Genomic DNA, 21986 nt, shown 5'->3' with positions numbered 1-21986 from the left:
AAACAACTGAATGTACCACAAGCAAACAACTGTATGTAAATATAAAAGTCTTGGAACCATACAGACACTGCATCTTTCAGGGAAGCAGTACAAACTTCCAGGGATGAACAAACATTGGTATGAAAGGTTCAACTGAATCCCAAGACAACAACAACTGCTGAAGGAGTTGGAGGCCTGAGGTACTGTATGTATGTACATCTACCATTAAGAGAAACCTACATCTCAATGGCCTGAGATGCTGTTGTGCAAGGAAGACATCCCTACTCCAAGACCAACATAAAAAAATCCAGACTTAAATTTGCAGATGATCACCAACCTTTTGGAGGAATCTTCTCTAGTCATATCAAGCAAAAATTTAACTGTTTGCCCATAATGATCAGTGCTATGTTTGGAAAAAAAGGGTGATGCTATTAAGCCAAAGAGCACCATCCTATCTGTGAAGCATGGAGGTGGCAGCATTGTGTTGTAGGGATGTTTTGCTGGAAAAGGGACTGGTGCAATTCAGAAACTAGATGGCTTCATGAGGAAGGAGGATTATTTAGAAATTTTGAAGCAAAACCTTAAGACATCAGACAGACAGTTAAAACTAGGTCATAGCTCTTCCATTCTACCCTCCAAAGGCAACAAATTGAAATAATTGGAGTGGCCATCACAAAGCCCTGACCTGAATCCCATAGAAACTTTGTGGACTGAACTGAAAAAGCATGTCTGAGCAAGGATGCCCACTAACTTGACTGAGTTACATCAATCCTGTGTGGAGGTATAGGCTAAAATTCTGGCAAAGTATTGTGAAATGCTTCAATTCAATTCAGTTTTATTTGTATAGCGCTTTTAACAATGGGCATTGTCACAAAGCAGCTTTACAGAAATATATAAATTCAGGATATAAATTATAAATTTACACATTTATCCCTAAATTTATCTTTATCTTCAATTGCAGTCTTGAGGCTGTCCATTTGGGGCCATCCTCAGCAGCAGCGAGTGATTTCCAAGTGATGAGAACTCCAATCAGAACACTGGTATCTCAGGAGTAGTATGTGTAGCTTAGAGAGGGAGCGGGAGAGAGAGAGGTTTTGAGCATGTACATAATTTTTTAATATTATATTAGTTTCTACTTTATTGTCATTGTGCAGAGTACAGAGCACAAGTACAAAGCCAATGAAATGCAGTTAGAGTCTAACCAGAAGTGCAATTAGCAAAGTAACATTGAGTGATGAAGTGCAAGAAAGAGACAAATGAGGTTGGATGGCAGTAAAGTGCAAAGTGACAAACAGTGCAAAGGGGATGATCAATGATATGGTCAAAAGTATGTGGACACCTGAAAATCATACCCATATGTGGATCCTTTTGGACATTGGAGCCTTCCCTCAGAAAAGATCTTGTTGCTGATTTGGCACAAATTCCTAAAGCCACATTATAAAATCAAAATTTGGCAGCAAAGGGGGGACCAAGTCCCTATTAAAGTCCATGGTTTTGGAATGAGATGTTCAAGGACAGATAGGGTTGTGATGGTCATGTGTCCACAAACATTTGGCTGTATATCGTGTATATGAATAACATGAGTCCAGAGACATGGATTAATGTAATCTAAGACAGTACAGTACAATTGAGCATACAGTCAGATCCATAAGTATTTGGACAGTGACACAATTTTCGTAATTTTGCCTCTGTACAACACCACAGTGGATTTGAAATAAAGCATTCAAGATGTGATTGAAGTGTAGACTTTCAGCTTTAATTCAAGGGGTTTTACAAAAATAGTTTTCACTTCAGTAAATGAAAACATGCTCAATTGGGTTGAGGTCAGATGATTGACTTGGCAGAATACTCGGCAGTACATGCCCATGCCATAACACTTCCTCCACCATGTTTGACAGATGATGTGGTATGCTCTGTATCATAAGCTCGTCCTTTCCTATTCCATACTCTTCTCTTCCCATCATTCTGGTACAAGTTAATCTTACATCAGAACTAAACAGTTTTTTTTTTAAGTAGAAAAGTCTAATCAGGCCTTTCTGTCCTTGAGTGTTACCAGTGGTTTGCATCTTGAGGTAAACCATCTGTATTTACATTTATGAAGACGTCTCCTGATTGTAGACTTGGACGATGATACATCTACCTTATCCTTGGCTAGATGTTGTGACTTGTCTATATTCTTAACTTGGCTAGATATTGTGGAGCGGTTTTTCTTCAACTAGGAAAGAATTCTGTGATCATCCACTTTAATTGTCTTCTGTGGCCTTCCAGGCCTTTTGGAGTTGCTGAGCTCACCAGTGCATTCCTTCTTTTTAAGAATGTACCAAATTGTTGATTTGGCACTTTCAAATTTCTGCTATCTCTCTGATAGAACTGTTTTGGGGTTTTTTTTTCAGCCTCTTTCACTCTTTGGATCGCATATTGAGAGTTCCCATGAACAGCTACCAAATGCAAATTCAGCACTTGGAATGAACTCCAGACCTTTCATCTCCTTAATTTGTCATGAGATAATGAGGAAACAGGCCACACAGGCCATGAATCTGCTTATCAGTCAATTGTCCAATTACTTTTGAGCCTGTGAAATTGGAGGGACTATGTAAAAAATGTTTGTAATTCCTAAATGGTTAATGGAGTATTTTTGTTAAACCCCTTGAATTAAAGCTGAAAGTCTACACTTCAGTTTTATCTTGTTTGCTTCATTTCAAATCCATTGTTACAAAGGCAAATTTATTAAAATTGTGTCACTGTCCAAATACTTATGGACCTGATGCAAATGGAATGATATACAAAGGAACACGGATCCAGTGACATAAATGGAATCCGAAGACACCATGGTAAACTGAATGTAAGGTGCAATGTGTAGGAGCCTCTTAAAGAAGAAGTTACAGGTCTGTGAGAGCCAGAAATCTTGCTTGTTTGTAGGTGACCAAATACTTATTTTACCGAGGAATTTACCAATTAATTCATTAAAAATCCTACAATGTGATTTCCTGGATTCTTTCCCCCATTCTGTTATTCATAGCTGAAGTGTACCTATGATGAAAATTACAGGCCTCTCTCATCTTTTTAAGTGGGAGAAATTGCACAATTGGTGGCTGACTAAATACTTTTTTGCCCCACTGTATAATATAAACTAGATTATGTAGCCATGTACAGGCACTCAATACATGGAATGCAGAGGAAGGTACTGATGCCAGGTTAGGTGAACTTAGAGATCAGCATAAAAGCTGAAATCGTTAAAAGCTGAAATCGATGAATAGCATCCTAACATAGGAGTTGCTGTTATCCATGTGGGTCAGGGCAGAATGGAGTGCTCTGGTGATGGTGCCCTATGTTGACCTGTTGGGGCGGTAGGCAAACTGATAGGGATGCACTGAGGGCAGGCAGGATTTCAGATGCAGAAGGATCTGCCTCTCGAAACTCTTGGGAAAGATGGTGATGAGGGCGATAGGACGGAAGTCATTGAGGGTCATGGCAGTGGTATGTATGGGCAGTGGCATGGTGGACGCTGTTCTGAAGCTGGTGGGGACCACTGGGCTAGGTTGAAAATATCCATGAAGACCCCTTTCAGGAGCTTAGCTCTCCAGACCTGAAAGCAGCCTCTCCTGCCTTCAGTAGGATGTTATTTTTTTAATTATTATTATGGATTCTCCTTAATTTAGTCATTTATTCAATTTCCACTCATCAGGCATCTCACATCAACCAGGGAGGCTATCGTGTTTCCTCCAAGGCACATGAAGCCATCCACCCGTATCACGCAACATCAGGGGGCGGCGTAACACACTTTCTGTGTGCATGAGATCACAGAGGCCCATTAATGGTTAGTGTCACTGTGATTAATAGGGGAGAGAGAGTATGCCACCACTCCCTCACTGAGTGGGCAGCCAGTTTTGCTGTCTTGGGCTCCCGGCCACAGATGGCCATGGTATCATCGGGATTCAAGCTCACAATCTCCAGATGATAGGGCGAACGCTGTTCTGTTGCACCACTCTGGAGTCTGGGGAATGTTAATTCTTTTACATGTAGTGACCGTATCTACACACCTGTTGTTGTGGCTCAGAACAGAGTTGATGTAGATATTAATGTCTGTGTGGGAGTTCACGGTGGCCTTAGTAGCAAATGTGTTCCAGCGTGTGCTGGAACTCGTGAAGAGTCTGCTCCCCTTAGCTACACTTTTACAGTCTTCACACGTCTGATGATGGGGGTGTGTTTGGGAGTAGAAGCAGATATAGATGATCAGATTGCTCAAGGCGTGGAAGGGCAATGGCTCTGCAGCTTCAGTAACATTGGTGTAAACATAATTCAGGATGTTGTCTCCTCTCATAGGACAGGAGACATTCTGATGGAATTTGGGTTATTTGAAAATTGACATGATTGAAATTGCCAGCAACCTATAAAGGCTCCATCTGGATACACTGTTTGTAACTTGCTAATAGCGGCATTGAGTTCTTTCATGGCTATCTAGCATTAGCATTTGCAGGGACATAGACAGAACTCAAAAAATGTAGAAAATTACTGATTTTTCAAAACCTGCCTCTCGATGTGCACATGCTGTACACATTTTGGTTATTAATAAAAGAATTGGTGAAAATTATACTGTCTTTCTTTAAAATTTCTGAAAAATATTATGCAGCCTGTAATACCCCATAGATTTTAATTAGTAACAATAGTAATGTAGAGATTGGCTGTAAAATAAGATCACAAGCATATGTTTCGGGCATTGAACCAGTAATGTTGCAGTTGTGCTGGGTGATAGGATGTTACTTCTAATGGCATGATTCTACTTTTTCTTTACTTTTGCCTGCACAGTAGTGAAACCTTGAGTATCATCTGACACCAATACCTATCCGGTATTGTTTTCTTTAAAAACAACTAAGCTTTAAAATGATTTTTTTTAAAAAACTGTCGCACTTTAGTTAAAAAAAATACAGGAAAAGAATACATAGCTAAAAACATGACATACAAAACCACAGCCTTTTTTTTTGGTGTTGTTTATTAAGTTCAACTCTTTCAAGCAGAAATCACTTGTATTGCTAGTATAAAAAATATAATTAAGTATAAAATATAAATATAAATCAATCCTAACCAAAAAACGTTAATGTTATTTAATTTAGTTCTTTTTTCCTCTAATATCCGATCCACCATATTTTGCTGGTATTGGCCCCATACCAATCCTGCATATTGGATCAGTGTTATGTCTAAAGAAAATGCCCTCTCTACTTAAAGTAATTTCTACTCAAAGCACTAAAGGGGGTAACCAAGTACAACTACGAGGAAACTATGACATAGATTCCATACAATACTGGCATACTGATTTTAAATCCTCTCAGCTTAATCAGACATATATGCCAACGCCAACAGGTATTTAAAATCGCCAATTTTATTGATATTTCTCAGGAATCAAGAATCCAGTATTGGTGGCCAGAACACTACTGAATGAAGCACAGAAAGGGAAACTTTCAGCTGGAAGAATTCCTCCCTGGTGAGCTCATGTTTTTATTAGACAGATGTCCCTGATTTACTAAGATCTAATATAAATTCAATGATTTTGTATCCCCTTCAGCAAGAGCTTGTGTGTTAGATATCTAATGTTCATCACTTGTACCTCATTTTACATGCTTAGTGCTGTTTTGATTCTGGGAGATGTATCTCAGGTCTCACTGTTTAAAGTAAATAGGTTCATGCTTTTTTATTTTAGTTTTTTAGCTGGAATTGGAGCTCAACAATGGGCTATCAGTCATGGTATACCTCCATGTCCTTCGGAGAAGATGGCCACCAGTAAGTATTTTGTAAAATAACTACAATAACTAAACCAGAATATATCAGTTTCCAGTCAGTTAAAAAAAACTACCTCAGTCAAACTAATATTAAACTTAAGTGGCTTCTATATTTTGTATACTCTGCTTGCTAGGTCTTCTTCAACTGAGCACCATGGTCTTCATTAGCTCAGATGACTATTAATGCAATAATAAATGATTGATTTAAAGTACTTACTTAAACTTTATTAATGGCAACCTACTTCTGCTTTTTTGTGTGTTTGCCAAGAGTCTGTACATAGTTTTGTAATATAGTAATAAGAAGACTATATTCACAAGAATACAGTGCGAAGAGTAATATTTAATATGATGGGGAGCCTCTGAAGTCATCACAAGAGAAAGGTCAAATGAGAATGTGCTAATGGTATGATGTTGAGCCTTAAACTGCACACTTTGTGAATGTTTTATTGAAGAGTGGTGGCATATGAGGGAAACCAGTCAAGGAGGGAGTTGCAGAAGTCCATTTTGCCATAATAGAGTTCATATTCAGTAAGGTTTATATTCTGCTGATGATGTATGGGTTGAATCTGCAAACTCTAGACCTAGAAGTAGTAGTGCAGCAAATTATAACCAAGTGGAGACCAGATGTTTTTGATGATGTATTGTAAAGGGCAGAAATCTTTTGGAGAGGGATCTAATCTAGTATCATATCACATCTAAAATCAAATACTGATATTTGTTTTGAAATATTTCAGAATTTAGTTTGTCAGCCTACAAAAGGAATAAACGAAAGATGGAGATGGCAGAGAAGATGGAACCAGAACATAACTCTTTTAAGAGACGGCGACAATCAAGTGGAACTGTGAGTTAAGTAATAAAAGCTAATTACTATAGTCGGCACTATATACTGATCTCCTGCGGTATTTTTTGTGGGTTTTTTTTGTTTTTTTTTTGTTTTTTTTGTTTTGTTTTTTTTTTGGTAGTACAGACTACCAGTTGAAGATTAGGGGGGGGGTCATTTTCCAGTTTTCAACTGTCCAGTTTCGGTGAGTCCCTCCCCATGATAGCCTCAGATGCTTGTTTTTGGCTGACAGGAATGGAACCTGATGTGGTCTTCTGCTGTTGTAGCCCATCCACCTCAAGGTTTGATGTGTTGTGCATTCTGAGATGCATTTCTGCTCACCATGGTTGTAAAATCAAATCATGGCTTATTTGATTTACTATAGACTCCCTGTCAGCTCAGACCAGTCTGGCCGTTCTCCTCCAGTCTCTTTCATAAACAAGGTGTCTGAGCCTGCAGACCCTGTGCTCAGAGGATATTTTTTGTTTCTCGCACCAGACTCTAGAGACTGCTGTGTGTGAAATTTTCAGGAGATCAGCAGTATCTGAAATTCTCAAACCAGCCCATCTGGCACTGGCAAATGGTTAAAGTCACAGAGATCACACTTTTTCTCTCATTCTGTTGCTTGATGTGAACATTAACTGAAGCTCTGCATGCATTGTGCTGCTGCCATATTATGATTGGCTGATTGGATAACTGCATAAATGAGCAGGTGTACGGGTGTTCCTGTTAGAGTGGATGGTGATTGTTTGCAGCAAGTTGCAGTTTTACTTGCTAGATAGTGATATACAATTAATACAGCCTAATTAGATAATGTTAGCTATGTGTTTGCAGATCAGATCAAACTGCACTTGAAGTAAATTTAAAAATGTCTGTTATATTGCCGCATTTGCAGCACTGTCTTGGAGGATTTCTTCCATCTCAGCTCTACCTAGTAGCTTGTGAGTCTTCAGTACATCTACATTGCTTATTGTTTTACATTGCTTTTATTTATAGAAGCCAGACTGAATTGATGAACAATAACATTGCAAGACTAGTGAGTTTATGGTTTTTTAACCAATTGTGTTTGATTATATAGACCAAATATAATTTCTATGAACTGTAGGATTTGTCAGTCTCTTGGCTGCATCTGAGGCAGAAAAAACCCCAAAAAACAAGCTTGTAAGTAGTTAAATTTTTCTTTTGTAGATGAAATTACATTGTACATCCTAATTTCAGTTCACATTGAAGTTGATCCCAAAAAGTTTCAATTCTAGGCTTTGAAAACTAAGTGCCTACTCCAAAGTTTCATGGTCAATTCCATACACTGCAAATGATTCACTTTGACCAAATGCTGCAAGCAAAAAATATTTAGCTTCAGAGTGTTTGTTATTGTGACAATTTGTATTGTTATTGAGTGAATATTTATTTTGCCCTTATTTATATTTGTCTGGTCAGAATTTAACAAATTAGGGCTTGAACTGCAAATAAAAAAAACTAATAAAGTGTGTGGAACTGGTAACATTGCATTAATTTCGTTGGCAAAAGCACTTAAATAAATTCTTTTGCTGCAACAGATTATCTGATACATGTGGTAATGTAGTTAGTGGTGTCTTATGAATTAGGTCCCTTGCTCATCATAAGAGGCGAAAAAATGGGTGACTTGTTTGCCATGAGTTGCAACCTGTGATTGTGGAGGAAGAGGTCCTGGCACTTGAGGAATGTGGTCTGCTGCAGCTACCATAATTCCAGCACAGAATGATCCAAAAAAATGATTCTGGATTACCTTTTAGATCTTGATACAGTAACAAGAGATTCTCTTTAACTGTCATTTAAATAAGTCCTGGAAGAAGTCCGTAATCCTAGAATCTATCACCAGACATGCCTTTTAGCAATCTCCTTTCATCATACAAAAAGGCATCTCAGAAATAGCTGGGACAGACAGATGCAAAAAAAGTTGAGGTCTGGCCAGATTCTAGTGGAGTGCTCGAAGAAGGCACAAGCAGATAATCTTTTACGTGCCATTGAATTGGTTGGTACTCGTTTAAAGGCCTTCCCTCGTCCATCTCAGAACATGGATGAGGGAAGGCCGTAGTAAAGGAATAATTTACACTAGAGAGCTGGAGGAAATGGATAAAGCTGAAATAACCTCAGAACTGACCAGGGTATGGCAGATGTCAAATGAATAACAATAAAAAAAAAAAAAATTTTGATAGGCCACAACCACCAGAAAAGATTGTAATAGGCTACTGAAGAGTACCGGATGATGCATATATACCGAACCCACTAAGATGCTTCAACTGCCTGAAATTTGGTCATGGATTAGCAAGCTGTAAAAACAAAGCTATCTGCTGCAGTTGTGGAGAGGAAGGACATGAATGTATGCGCCAAAAACCACCAAAGTGTTGCAACTGTGCAGGTGAACAAAGTGCCTCCACAAAAGACTGCCCTGTCTGGGTCAAAGGAAAAGAGATCCAGAGAATGAAATGTGTTAGTTAGCTACCCTGAAGCACGCAAACTGGTTGAAGTCCTTCCATCCTTTAAACTAGAGAGATCATTTGCATCCATAGTGAAGTCCACATGAACAGTCGAAAACCAGACAGACTTGACCTGGATGAACAAAGACAAACTACAAGCAATTAGTGGTAATAAGTGTCCCCCCTCTAGAAAAAAAACAAGATAATAAGCACTCAGAACTCAAGCATACTTAACCCGATCCAGACCAGCCAGAATGAAAGCTCATCAAGAGAACACTTTAATCTATACATTAGTAAGAGCAAAAAGAAATCAACTCTACAACAACCAAATGGCAGCCAGGAAACCGGTCTGAACAAAACTGAACTGAACACTCAAAAGTTATTGAAATGGCAGAGACTGGCCTCTCACAGCCGAAGCCTCTCACCCAAAGGCAGGAATAAGGTGTGCGTACATGTACTGCCTACATGATCTGGAGTAATATTATTCAGTGGAACTGTCGTGGTCTTAGAGCCAGCTATAAAGAATTGCAGTGCTTAGCTGTGGTTTTTAATTATCTTGCCTTTTGTCTTCAGGACACTCACCTGGTACCAAATAGCTCCATTGCCTTGAAAAATTTTATAGTGTTCAGTGCTTATTGCCCAAACACACAACGTCCCTCTGGTGGTACAGCCATCTTAATAAGACATGATATCATCCATAGCCCCATTGCAATGAACACCAACCAAAAGGCATCAGCAGTACACATAACACTCCACAAACCCATCACACTGTGCTCTATCTATGTACCACCTGATGGCTCTGTGACATTACAAGACCTGGAAGACCTCACAGGTCAGCTGAAATCCCCATATGCCTTCATGGGTGATTTTAACAGCCACAGTTCAATGGGGAAGCAGCCACTACAACACTAAAAGCAAGACAATAGAAAACTTTTATCAGTAAAAATGCTATGTGTGTGTGTGTGTGTGTGTGTGTGCGAAATGACAGCTCAAATACCTGTCTGCATTCAGGACATGGGACATACTCTACAATTGATTTGATCACGTGTGAACCTGAATTATTGGGACGACCTGTGTGGGAGCAGTCACTTCCCCTTGATTATAACCATGGCAGAAGCAGACACGCAACAAAGAATGCAAAGATGGCAGCTTAAAAAAGCTAACTAAGCTAAAAGCAGAAGGCTCTTTAACTGACACCCAAGAACAGAGAATCTATCTAAGTTCAAAATATTTAGGGCACAGGCCAGACAAGGCATCAATGCAAAAAAAAAAAAAAAAGTTGGAGGCAATTTGTATCAAGCCTAACACTAAATACACCAGCAAAGAAGGTTTGGGGTATGATGCTTAAGATGAAGGGCAAAGGAAGTGCAGCACAAGTGCAGCATATCAAACATCAAGGCACTCTACTTACCACAAAAGGTGAAATACCAAACAAGCTAGCATTCGAAAAGAACTCCTCAACACAAAACTGCCTCCCCGAATTCCAAGCAATATGTGTACACTAGGAAACAACTTGAGTTCTACTCAGACAATACAGAGCAATATAACCAGCCTTTCTCAATGGAAGAACTCCTGAACTCCATAAAGAAGTCCCATGATACTGCCATCAGGCCAGAAAAGATTCACTATCAGTTTATAAAACATCTTAAATATAGTCTGGACATCAGGACACATACCACTCTCCTGCCTAGAAGCAGTAATTATACCCATAACTAAACCAGGCAAGGACTATATTAACCCTAACAATTACCTATAGTCCTGACTAGTTGTCTTTGTAAAACCATGCAGAGGATAGTTAATAAATGTCTTGTCTGGGAGCTAGAAACTGATAACCAAATAAGTAGACTCCAGTGTGGCAGTAGACAGGATAGGAGCACAATAGATCATCTTGTTAGACTGGAATCTTATGTACATGATGCCTTTGTTTAAAAAAACAAAAAAAAAAAAAAAAAAAACATGCTGTAACTGTTTTTTTTTTTGACCTAGAGAAATCATATGACACTACATGGAAGTATGGCATTTTAAAGCACTTGTAACAAATGGGTTTTAGGGGGCGCATGCCCATTTTTATCTCCAAATTCTTATCTAACAGATGTTTTGCAGTCAGGGTAGGCCCTACCCTCTCAAGCTCACACACACAAGAACTGTGAATACCTCAGAGAAGCATTTTTCTGTTACCCTATTTAGTATTAAAATCAACAATATTGTGAATGTGATTGGGTCTAATATATTGTGCAGACGTTATGTTGACAACCTCTGACCGATCTTGAACTCCTATACTGTCAGAAAGTGGCAAGTGAAATGGGACAAAAATGAGGATAACAACTGCAGGAAATCAGTCCTGTTATTGGCAAAAGACGGACTCCTTCATTTAAAACTTGCTGGGATCAGACTGTGTACACAAGATATTGCATTGGTCACTCAAGACTAACACATATTTGTATTAGTGGGTGAAGAGGCACCATCATGTCAGTCATGTATAAGTCCTCTGACTCTAAATCACATTTTACTGAACTGTTCTGCTTTTAATGTCAGACAAAGGTGTTACTCAGTAAGGTCTTTTAAGGAGATTTTTTGACAAGGTTTGACTGGTGAAATTTCTGGTACCTCTTTCAGGAAGAGTTTTGACTGGTGACATTTCTGGTACCTCTTTCAGGTGGCGGTGGAGTGCCATTTTGTAAACTGTGGGATTATGTCATATAATGGGAAGAATTCCATCCATCTTGCTGATAGGGTTTTTTGTGTTGGGAGGAACTTAGTTTGTGAATTTCACTGGTTCTATCTGCAATCTGCTTTGTCCATAGACCAGATTCAGTGTTTCTCCAGATGACTTTGCCTTGGTTGAATTCAAAACTGCCTTCGAGTTGTAGCAGAATGTCTAGGCTGAACAATTGGTCTGTGAGGTTACCGACCCATACTGGAGCTGTGATAGATGTTGGAGTAAATGACCGTGTTATCGGCTCACTTTCTTGTAGACAGATGTCATCTCCTCCTGCCCCAACAGCCCTTGAAGATCTTGCTGTCAGTGGGATTCCAATTCTCCTTGCCATATTGTTAGGAATGCTTGTTAGTTCTGCTGTGGTATCCCAATAGAAAGTCAAGTTCTTTTTGTCCATTTGCATATACACACACAGGCCATCTGCTTGATGTTGAATTAACACTAGCAGGGGCCTGGAGGAAGGGAAATCTATTCCTCCAGAGTCTCTCTCACAGCATTGAGTACCAAGTTCAGCTGTCTGGTCTTTTGACTCAGTGTGCTAAGGTGTTAATATATTCGATGCTTTCTTTTTTTGTCCTGCTATTTCTGGCAAAATGTCCTGGTTTTCCACATTTGAAACACTTGAAGACTAGTTTTGCTTTAATTTTTGTCTGCGAACCTTCAGTTTTTTCAGTCGTTACATGTACTCCCATCACTTTGCTCTCTGATGTCACTACATCGCTCTCAAGGCATACCAGCCCATTGACCATCGTGCCATAAATGACCACCCATATCCCAAATATTTGCTTTAATTTCAATTCAGTTTTATTTATATAGCGCTTTTAACAATGTTCATTGTCACAAAGCAGCGTTACAGAAATCTGGATATGCATTTAGATTTAGATCCCTAATGAGCAAGACATAGGCAACTGTGGCAAGGATAAACTTCCTGAGCAAAAGGGAACACCTTCTCTTCTGGGTGACACCAGATAGTGTAATTATAAGTCATTAATCTTTCACAACTGTATACTATAATGTCAAACTCTGTGTTTAAAGGATCTTCAGTATGAGCATCTGAGTCATTTTTAGCTTCATTAGCATTTTTAGCTTTAAAACTCTAGTATCCAAGTGAGGTTATTCACTGAATAACGAATGAGACTTGAGTGTATACTGTTTTCAGTAAATGCAATTGTGAGACCTTCCACAGCCATATTTAGGGTATCCGTGTGGTACCATAAACAGCATCTCAGCATCATTGCAGCATCTCCCTGCAATCTTATGGCTATAGCAAGTCATTCTCAGGTGAAGGAAGCTCCAAGCAGAAGTAGAGCATCAGGATGGCTCAGGCAGGTCAGGAGGGCAGAAGCAATCAGGATCTCATCACGCAGCAGTAGTAACATGTAGCTTGATGGAGAGAGAGGGACAGAGGGAGAGAGCGAGAGAAATAACACAGATTATTAGGTATGCTCTTGTCATGTAGTGGTTTAAGAGGAAGAACATTGTGTGCAGGGTGCAAGAATGGACTCTGGCAAGACTATGTAACAGTATATGACAGTATCCAAATATCCCAGACTAAACAAATAGGTTTTCAGCCTAGACTTAAATACTGAAATTGCGTATGAGTCCTGAACACTAATTGGAAGGCTATTCAATAATGATGTGGCTTTGTAAGAAAGGGCTCTGCCCCCTGCTGTAGTCTTCATTATCCTATGTACCAATAAAGAGCCTGCTACTTTTGATCGAGTTTGCTCAGGTATCGCAGTGTTCAACCACTCAGTGTTTGTAGGTTGGTAGTAGTATTTTATAATCAATGTGAAGTTTTACTGGGAGCAGTGGGGACTGCTGCATTCAGGACTAACTGGAGCTTGTTAATGTACCTGCTGGAACTTCCAGACGGCAATATGTTACAATAGTGTAACCTAGAGATAACAAAAGCATGAACAAGTTTTTCTACCTCATGTAGTGAGATTATAGCAATAATGTCTATTATGTCAATAGCAATATTTCTGAAATGAACAAAGGCTATCCTAGTTGTATTATCTATGTGAGCTTCAAATGAGAGACTGGAGTCAATAACCACACCAAGGTCTTTCATTGCTGAACATCATGTAATTGAAAGGCCATCCAGAGTTACTACATAATCAGAAAGCTTACTTCTAACAGTCTGTGATCCTAGTAGAAGTACTTCTGTCCTGTCAGAATTAAATAGGAGAAAGCTACTCAAAATCCAATGTCTAATGTCCTTTACACATTCCTCAACTTTATAAAGCTGGTGTCTGTAATCTGGCTTTTGCTGAAATATATACATTCTCCTCTGAAAGTACTGGAATGGTAAGACCAATTCTTTTGTTTTTACTATACACTGAAGAAATTTGGGTTCGAAATCAAAAGATGAGCATGAGACAATAGATGAGAATTTCAGCTTTCATTTCCTGATTTTTACATCCAGATGTGTTAAGCAATTTAGAACATGGCAGCTTTGGTACAGACTACCCAGTGTTTTGGTGAGCAAAAATATTGGAACAGATATTCATAAAGTAAATAACACTTAATATTTGGTTGCATGTTTCTTGCTTACAATACCTGCATCAAGCCACTGACATCACCAAACCTAAAAGTCCAAGTGTATAGCAAAAATAAAAGAACTGGCAATGCCCTTCCAATACTTTCAGAGGGGACTGTAGCTTTGTTTCCTCAGCATAGTAGTGGAAGCTAATACTATGTTTACGAATAATTGGGAAACTCTCATTATAACGGGAAACACTCAATTAGACGTTGTATGCAGCTTGTTGACATGCACTTGCCTGGTTCCGAATCCAGTTCTCAAGGGCAGTCCATGCTGCTGCTAGGTTTTGCTTAACTTCACTGATGGCATTGGCAAGGGCTCTGTTGAGTTCAGTTTGTTCTCTTGGTGTAGTGAAAGCACTCAGTATCTTCACACCATCATATGGATGTAGGTTACACATAGCTTTGGGCCAAAGATCATACCTTGTCTTCATCCCAGCTTCTCTATGATGTTTCACATCTTTAATCTATTTGTCAGTGTCAGCCGGTGCAGGCACTTGATGTTGATCAATCAGTTCTATTTTTCTGTGTGTAATTTTGAGAGGCCTTGAATTTCATCATCAGAATCACTTTGGTCCAGCTCTGACCTGCAAGAATGTGCCATTTCAGACAGCAGGTGTTCTATTTTCCCCCTTTTCACCAGAATTAATTCATTTGGTCACTTTAGCCTTTGGGAGGCAGTGTAGTTTACTCTGATTTCTGCTTTCTGATCAGAGCTTCCCACTTCAGAATAAGGTGGGGTATCTGCAATGCAAAGTTCTCTTTTGCATATGCATTATGCTCGGGCATTTTCTTGGCTGTTTTCCGCTTATTCTTTTCTAACCAAGCGATGCACCATTTAACCTTTGGCTCTAGCTTTGTCTTTAGCTCTACTTTTGCCTTTAACTCTATTTCCTTTCTTCTTAGCTCTTATGTATAGAGGGCTTTCTCAGTATTTTTTCTCAAAGCTCTTTCAAATCTGATGACTTCACTCACTGCAGGCTGATGTCTTTCAAAATCTTTAACTTTTCTTCCCATCTTAGTCTTTGCATCAACAAATGTGTGACAGAACCACTAATGCTCTCTGGCATCTCTTTAACTTCTTTGTGGTCTTAGTTTTCTCATAGGTTTTTCTGATCTCCTTTCCAAACAACAAAGGTTTGTTTGACTAGCCCACACTTCTGAATAAGTTTTAGCTAATTCACCTTTAGATCCAGCAATTTAATGAAGTTATTTTCCCATATGAGCATTACACATATATAGAATATACTATATGTCTTTTGCAGTGTTCCACACTTAGCATTTGTAACACTTTCAATGCTTTCAGTACTACTAAAGCCCGTAATTTGAAATCAGACTATTGAATCCCAGATCCATCCAATCAGACTTCACCTGGAAACGAACAGACTTTAGTTTAAGATTTCTCGTGTATGCAGTACAACATCCATCCAAAGCTTGCTTGCAAATTTTTCTTGCATATAATTTGTTTCGTAGGTTGTTTTGATATGGTCAGAGGGCTTTGAAATATTCCACAGCTGGAAAAGGAGGACCGATGTCTCACCTCCATGATACGCATGCTTTGTTGTTTCCCATTGAAAAAAAACACTCGCCCTAAATGTGATTGTGATTATATTTTTAAAAAGGCTGATGGTGAATAAGTAAAGGAATTTGTCCTTGGTGTCACCTCATATTTATACCCTAAACAGAAAGTCAAACAAGAAGTCATAAGACTTCCTAAACATTCAGGTAGAGTTAAAATAAAAAGTAAAATGTAAATAACATTCAGTTACGTTTTGTTCATGAGCATTCTAAGAACCCTCAGTGATGCCAGTAATTGTGATATGTGGTTTTGTTAAATATTACTGTATGATAAGACAGTCTTCTGTGTATGAAACTGCATCTGTATGTTAATTTTGGTGCATAGAACAGTAATTAGGATTTCTTTAAGCAGGTGAATGAAATGGTTGATTTAGAGGAGCCTGCCTCTCTGGATACTGTTGGAGCTGTTGTTGTGGACCAGCAAGGGAATGTCGCAGCCGCTGTCTCTAGTGGAGGATTAGCTATGAAACACCCAGGGCGAGTAGGCCAGGTAAGTAACTGCAATTTGCAATACTAACTGCAATTTGCTGAAGACAATGAATCCTCCACATTTAAAACTGCTGAATACTATTTTTACTTTCTTGGAATAATTTTTCTCCTGTCGTTGTGTATGTTAGAGTTATGTCTTTGTGTATCTTACTTTCTTTTTCTAAGGCTGCGCAGTATGGGTGTGGCTGTTGGGCTGAAAATGCCCATGATGCTAGAACTTATTCGACAGCCGTGAGTACCTCAGGTATGAATACAACCTTGTGGTGAAATATGATATGTTTGGCCTATTCCGAGACTTAAGATAGCAAGAAAGTACAACTTTCTGCATAGATTTTAGTTCAGTCAGCCAAATTTTAAGTATGTATACATGCATTAACTAAAGGTTGTAACCTGTAGCTGAATCTTCTTGTTCTTGCTGATTGTCACAGGTTGTGGAGAGCATCTGATGCGCACCATGTTAGCTAGAGAGTGCGCCACAGCTATGCAGGCTGACAGCGCTCATCAGGCTCTCCTGGAGGCTATGCAAAACAAGTTTATTGGTGAGTACCTCTGACCTTATCATATACAGACAGGTCTGGAAGTATTTGGACAATAACCGCACAAAAATATGGCATTTACCATTTAGGAATAAATTTTCAACAATTTTCAACAAAGTACCTCCATTTTCAGGGGCTCAAAGGTATTTGGACAAAGTGACATATTTGTAAATATAACCATAATTTTAATACTTGGATGAAAATCCTTTGCAGTCAATGACTGCCTGAAGTCTGGAGCCCATGGACATCACCAAATTCTGAGTTTCCTCCCTGGAGATGCTTTGCCAGGCCTTCACTGCAGCCACCTTCAGTTGCTGCTTGTTTGTGGGTCTTTCTGCCTTCTACTTTCTTGCTATCTTCACTGAGTGAAAAGCATGCTCTATTGGGTTGAGATCAGACGACTGACTTGGCCATTGAAGAATATTCCATTTATTTGCCTTCAAAAAGTCTTGAGTTGCTTTTGCAGTATGTTTAGAGTCATTATCCACCTGCACTGTGAAGCGGAGTCCTATCAGTTTTGTAGCATTTGGCTGAATGTGAGCAGAGAGTGCAGCCCTATACACCTCAGAATTCATCTTGCTACTTCTGTCAGCAGTCACATCAATAAACACCAGTGAGCCCGTTCCATTGGCAGCCATACATGCCCATGCCATAACACTTCCTCCACCATGTTTGACACATGATGTGGTATACTTTGGATCATGAGCTGTTCCTTTCTTTTACCATACTTTTCTCTTCCCATCATTCTGGTCCAAGTTAATCTTGGTTTCATCAGTCCAAAGAATTTTATTCCAGAACATGGGAGTTTTTTTAAATGTTTTCTGGCAAAGTCTAATCTGGCTTTCCTGTTCTTGAATGTTACCAGTGGTTTGCACCTTGTTGTAAACCCTCTGTATTTACATTCATGAAGGCGTCTCTTGATTATAGATTTTGACAGTGATACGCCTACCTTCTCCAGAGGATTCTTGAGTTCTGTTGATGTTGTGAAGGGGTTTTTCTTCACCAAGGAAAGGATTCTGCGATCATCCACTTTAGTTGTCTTCCATGGTCTTCCAGGCCTTTCAATGTTGTTGAGCTCACCAGTGCTTTCTTTCTTTTTAAGAACCCAACTGTTGATTTGGCCACACCTAAGGTTTTTGCTGTCTCTCTTATAGATTTACAGTCAGGTCCATAAATATTGGGACATTGACACAATTCTAACATTTTTGGCTCTATACACCACCACAATGGATTTCAAATGAAACGAACAAGATGTGCTTTAACTGCAGACTGTCAGCTTTAATTTGAGGGTATTTACATCCAAATCAAGTGAACGGTGTAGGAATTACAACAGTTTGCATATGTGCCTCCCACTTGTTAAGGGACCAAAAGTGATGGGACAGAATAATAATCATAAATCAAACTTTCACTTTTTAATACTTGGTTGCAAATCCTTTGCAGTCAATTACAGCCCGAAGTCTGGAACGTATAGACATCACCAGACGCTGGGTTTGATCCCTGGTGATGCTCTGCCAGGCCTCTACTGCAACTGTCTTCAGTTCCTGCTTGTTCTTGGGGCATTTTCCCTTCAGTTTTGTCTTCAGCAAGTGAAATGCATGCTCAATCGGATTCAGTTCAGGTGATTGACTTGGCCATTGCATAACAGTCCACTTCTTTCCCTTCAAAAACTCTTTGGTTGCTTTTGCAGTATGCTTTGTGTCATTGTCCATCTGCACTGTGAAGCGCCGTCCAATGAGTTCTGAAGCATTTGGCTGAATATGAGCAGATAATATTGTCCGAAACACTTCAGAATTCATCCTGCTGCTTTTGTCAGCAGTCACATCATCAATAAATACAAGAGAACCAGTTCCATTGGCAGCCATACATGCCCACGCCATGACACTACCACCACCATGCTTCACTGATGAGGTGGTATGCTTAGGATCATGAGCAGTTCTGTTCCTTCTCCATACTCTTCTCTTCCCATCACTCTGGTACAAGTTGATCTTGGTCTCATCTGTCCATAGGATGTTGTTCCAGAACTGTGAAGGCTTTTTTAGATGTCGTTTGGCAAACTCTAATCTGGCCTTCCTGTTTTTGAGGCTCACCAATGGTTTACATCTTGTGGTGAACCCTCTGTATTCACTCTGGTTGAAGTCTTCTCTTGGTTGTTGACTTTGACACACATACACCTACCTCCTGGAGAGTGTTCTTGATCTGGCCAACTGTTGTGAAGGGTGTTTTCTTCACCAGGGAAATTCAATTGAATTCAATTTCAATTTTATTTGTATAGCGCTTTTAACAATGGACATTGTCACAAAGCAGCTTTACAGAAATAAATGGATTCACAAAAATATATTGTAAATATTTGAATTTATCACTGTGAATTTATCCCTAATGAGCAAGCCAGTGGCGACGGTGGCAAGGAAAAACTCCCCGAGATGATATGAGGAAGAAACCTTGAGAGGAACCAGGCTCAAAAGGGAACCCATCCTCATCTGGGTGCAACGGATAGTGCGATTATAAATAAATCCCTTCTATTTTGTACTATATGGACAAATAGTGCAATTGTGCAACCAATAAATTCATCACAGTTTTTGCAAGAAGTCCGGCTGGTTAAAATCTATCCACTGTCCACTGATGGAGTCCTGAGTACGAAGCTGCTCGTGGCAACTGCAGCCCCAAAGCCACTACAGCAATCGCAGTCCCAAGCCATTACAGTACAGCTCCCCATAGGTGATCCCCAAGCCATCTCCACAGCCCCCAGGTGGCACAATCCCCAGCAATCCAAACAGTTCTTCAGGCAATCCATATGGGGCCACCCCCAGCAGCACCGAGCGAACTCAACCGATGAGAACTCCAACCAGAAGTAGGGCATCCGGATGGGTCAGGCAGCGAGGAGGAGCAGAAGGGGTCAGGATCACTGGCATCACTGGCATCTCAGAAGTAGCATGTGTAGCTCGACAGAGAGTGAGGGAGAGAGAGAGATGGAGAGAAAGGAAGAGATTGTTAGGTGAGCTTTTGTCCTCTAATGGTTAAGCACGATGTACTTTGCATGCAGAGTGCAAGCAGGGACTCCGGCAAGACTAGCTATGACAGCATAACTAAAAGGGAGAGCCAGAAGCTAACACAGACATGAGGCCACCCTGGGACATAAGGCAGCCAGCCACTCCACTGTCGACAAACCTGAGAGAACGTGTGAGAGTGGGGGGCGACAGCATCCAAACATCCCAGTTCACCACAACACTCTATGCCTGTGAAACCCTCCAGACCTGCCCCTGTACCTAAGAAAACTATTCACAAAAGGCTTGACTAAACAAATATGTTTTCAGCCTAGACTTAAACACTGAGACTGTGTCTGAGCCCCGAACACTAAGTGGAAGGCTGTTCCATAACTGTGTGGCTTTGTAAGAGAAAGCTCTACCCCCAGCTGTAGCCCGCATTATTCGACAAATAGCCTGCACCTTTTGATCTAAGTAGGCGTGACGAATCTTAAAAGACCAAAAGTTCGCTCAGGTACTGTGGCGCGAGACCATTTAGTGCTTTATAGGTCAATAGTAGTATTTTATAATCAATACGAAATTTGATTGGGAGCCAATGCAGTGTGGATAAGATAGGGGTGATGTGGTCATATCTTCTGGTTCTAGTAAGGACTCTCGCTGCTGCATACTGGACTAACTGGAGCTTGTTTATGCATCTACTGGAACATCCGGACAGTAAGGCATTACAATAATCCAACCTAGAGGTAACAAAAGCATGAACTAATTTTCATGCTTTCATGCAAATATATTGTCGTCTAGTGACAACATATTTTTTATTTTAGCAATATTTCTGAGATGAAAGAAAGCAATCCTAGTTATATTATCTACATGAGCTTCAAAAGAAAGACTAGAGTCGATAATCACACCAAGGTCTTTTACTGCTGCACATGATGAAACAGAAAGGTCATCCAGAGTTATTATGTAATCAGAAAGCTTACTTCTAGCTGCATGTGGTCCTAGTACAAGTACTTCTGTCTTGTCAGAATTAAGTAAGAGAAAGTTAATAAGCATCCAGTTTCTAATGTCTTTTACACCTTCCTCAACTTTATTAAGCTGGTGTCTGTCATCTGGCTTTGCTGAAACATACAACTGTGTGTCATCAGCGTAACAGTGGAAGCTAATACCATGCTTACAGATAATTTTGCCCAGAGGTAGCATATATAGAGAAAAGAGCAGTGGGCCTAAAACAGAGCCTTGCGGGACACCAAACTTTACCTTAGCATGAGAAGAGAAGTCACCATTTACGTTTACAAACTGATAACGATCAGTCAAATAAGACCTGAGCCAGGAAAGGGCTGTTCCCTTAATGCCCACTACATTTTCTAGTCTATTGAGGAGAATAGCATGATCAATGGTATCAAAAGCTGCACTAAGGTCAAGCAGCACCAGCAAGGAGACACAACCCTGATCAGAGGCCAGTAGTAAGTCATTTACAACTTTTACCAGTGCTGTCTCTGTGCTATGATGAGGCCTAAATCCTGACTGATACATTTCATGAATGTTATTCCTATGTAAGTATGAGCATAGCTGCTGTGCTACAACCTTTTCTAGGACCTTGGAAATAAAGGGGAGGTTTGATATTGGTCTATAGTTAGACAGCTGACAGGGGTCAAGGTCAGGTTTTTTAATCAGGGGCTTGATAACTGCTAATTTAAAAGATTTAGGTACATAGCCAATGCTAAGGGAAGAACTGATTATCTTTAAAAGAGGTTTGATTGTTTCAGGAATTATCTGTTTGAGGAAACAAGTAGGTAAAGGATCTAGCATACAGGTTGATGATTTTGATGATCAAATTAGTGAAATTAGTTCAGTCTCTTCAAGGGGAGTAAAGCGTTGTAGTTGTTTATCTCATATTATCATCTACGGGGTTAGTTATAGAACTGTCCGGTTTTAAATTAATAGTCTGAATTTCTAGCCTGATATTTTCAATTTTACCATTGAAAAAATTCATGAAGTCATCGCTGCTATATAATGATTGTGTGTGTGTTTCTATTGTGGTCTTATTCCTAGTTAATTTTGCTACAGTATTAAATAGGAATCTAGGATTATTTCTGTTATCTTCAATTAGGGT

At 39.6% G+C, this 21986-nt stretch overlaps 1 protein-coding gene across 14 annotated transcripts in view; it reads left to right on the top strand.

Moving 5' to 3' along the window:
• The window catches only part of tasp1 (taspase, threonine aspartase, 1), a 67046-nt gene that overhangs the window by 17811 nt on the left and 27249 nt on the right, over window positions 1–21986 (top strand). For 13 of the 14 annotated variants that reach the window (XR_008301173.1, XR_008301171.1, XR_008301172.1 and 10 more), the window contains 6 exons: window positions 5374–5458; window positions 5675–5754; window positions 6488–6594; window positions 16220–16360; window positions 16525–16603; window positions 16788–16898. Coding sequence is in view for 11 of the 14 variants with exons in the window: in XM_034301352.2 (XP_034157243.1) it covers window positions 5374–5458; window positions 5675–5754; window positions 6488–6594; window positions 16220–16360; window positions 16525–16603; window positions 16788–16898 (603 nt within the window). In the remaining 3 variants the exon portion in view is untranslated. The remainder of the gene's footprint in view (window positions 1–5373; window positions 5459–5674; window positions 5755–6487; window positions 6595–16219; window positions 16361–16524; window positions 16604–16787; window positions 16899–21986) is intronic. The other variant, XM_053230840.1, reaches the window with a different exon arrangement.

This window comes from Pangasianodon hypophthalmus, chromosome 28, assembly GCF_027358585.1.
Source record: "Pangasianodon hypophthalmus isolate fPanHyp1 chromosome 28, fPanHyp1.pri, whole genome shotgun sequence".
NCBI classification, from domain to species: domain Eukaryota; kingdom Metazoa; phylum Chordata; class Actinopteri; order Siluriformes; family Pangasiidae; genus Pangasianodon; species Pangasianodon hypophthalmus.
The sequence above is the reverse complement of the archived record's forward strand: the minus strand, read 5'-3'. Positions and strand labels throughout refer to the sequence as shown.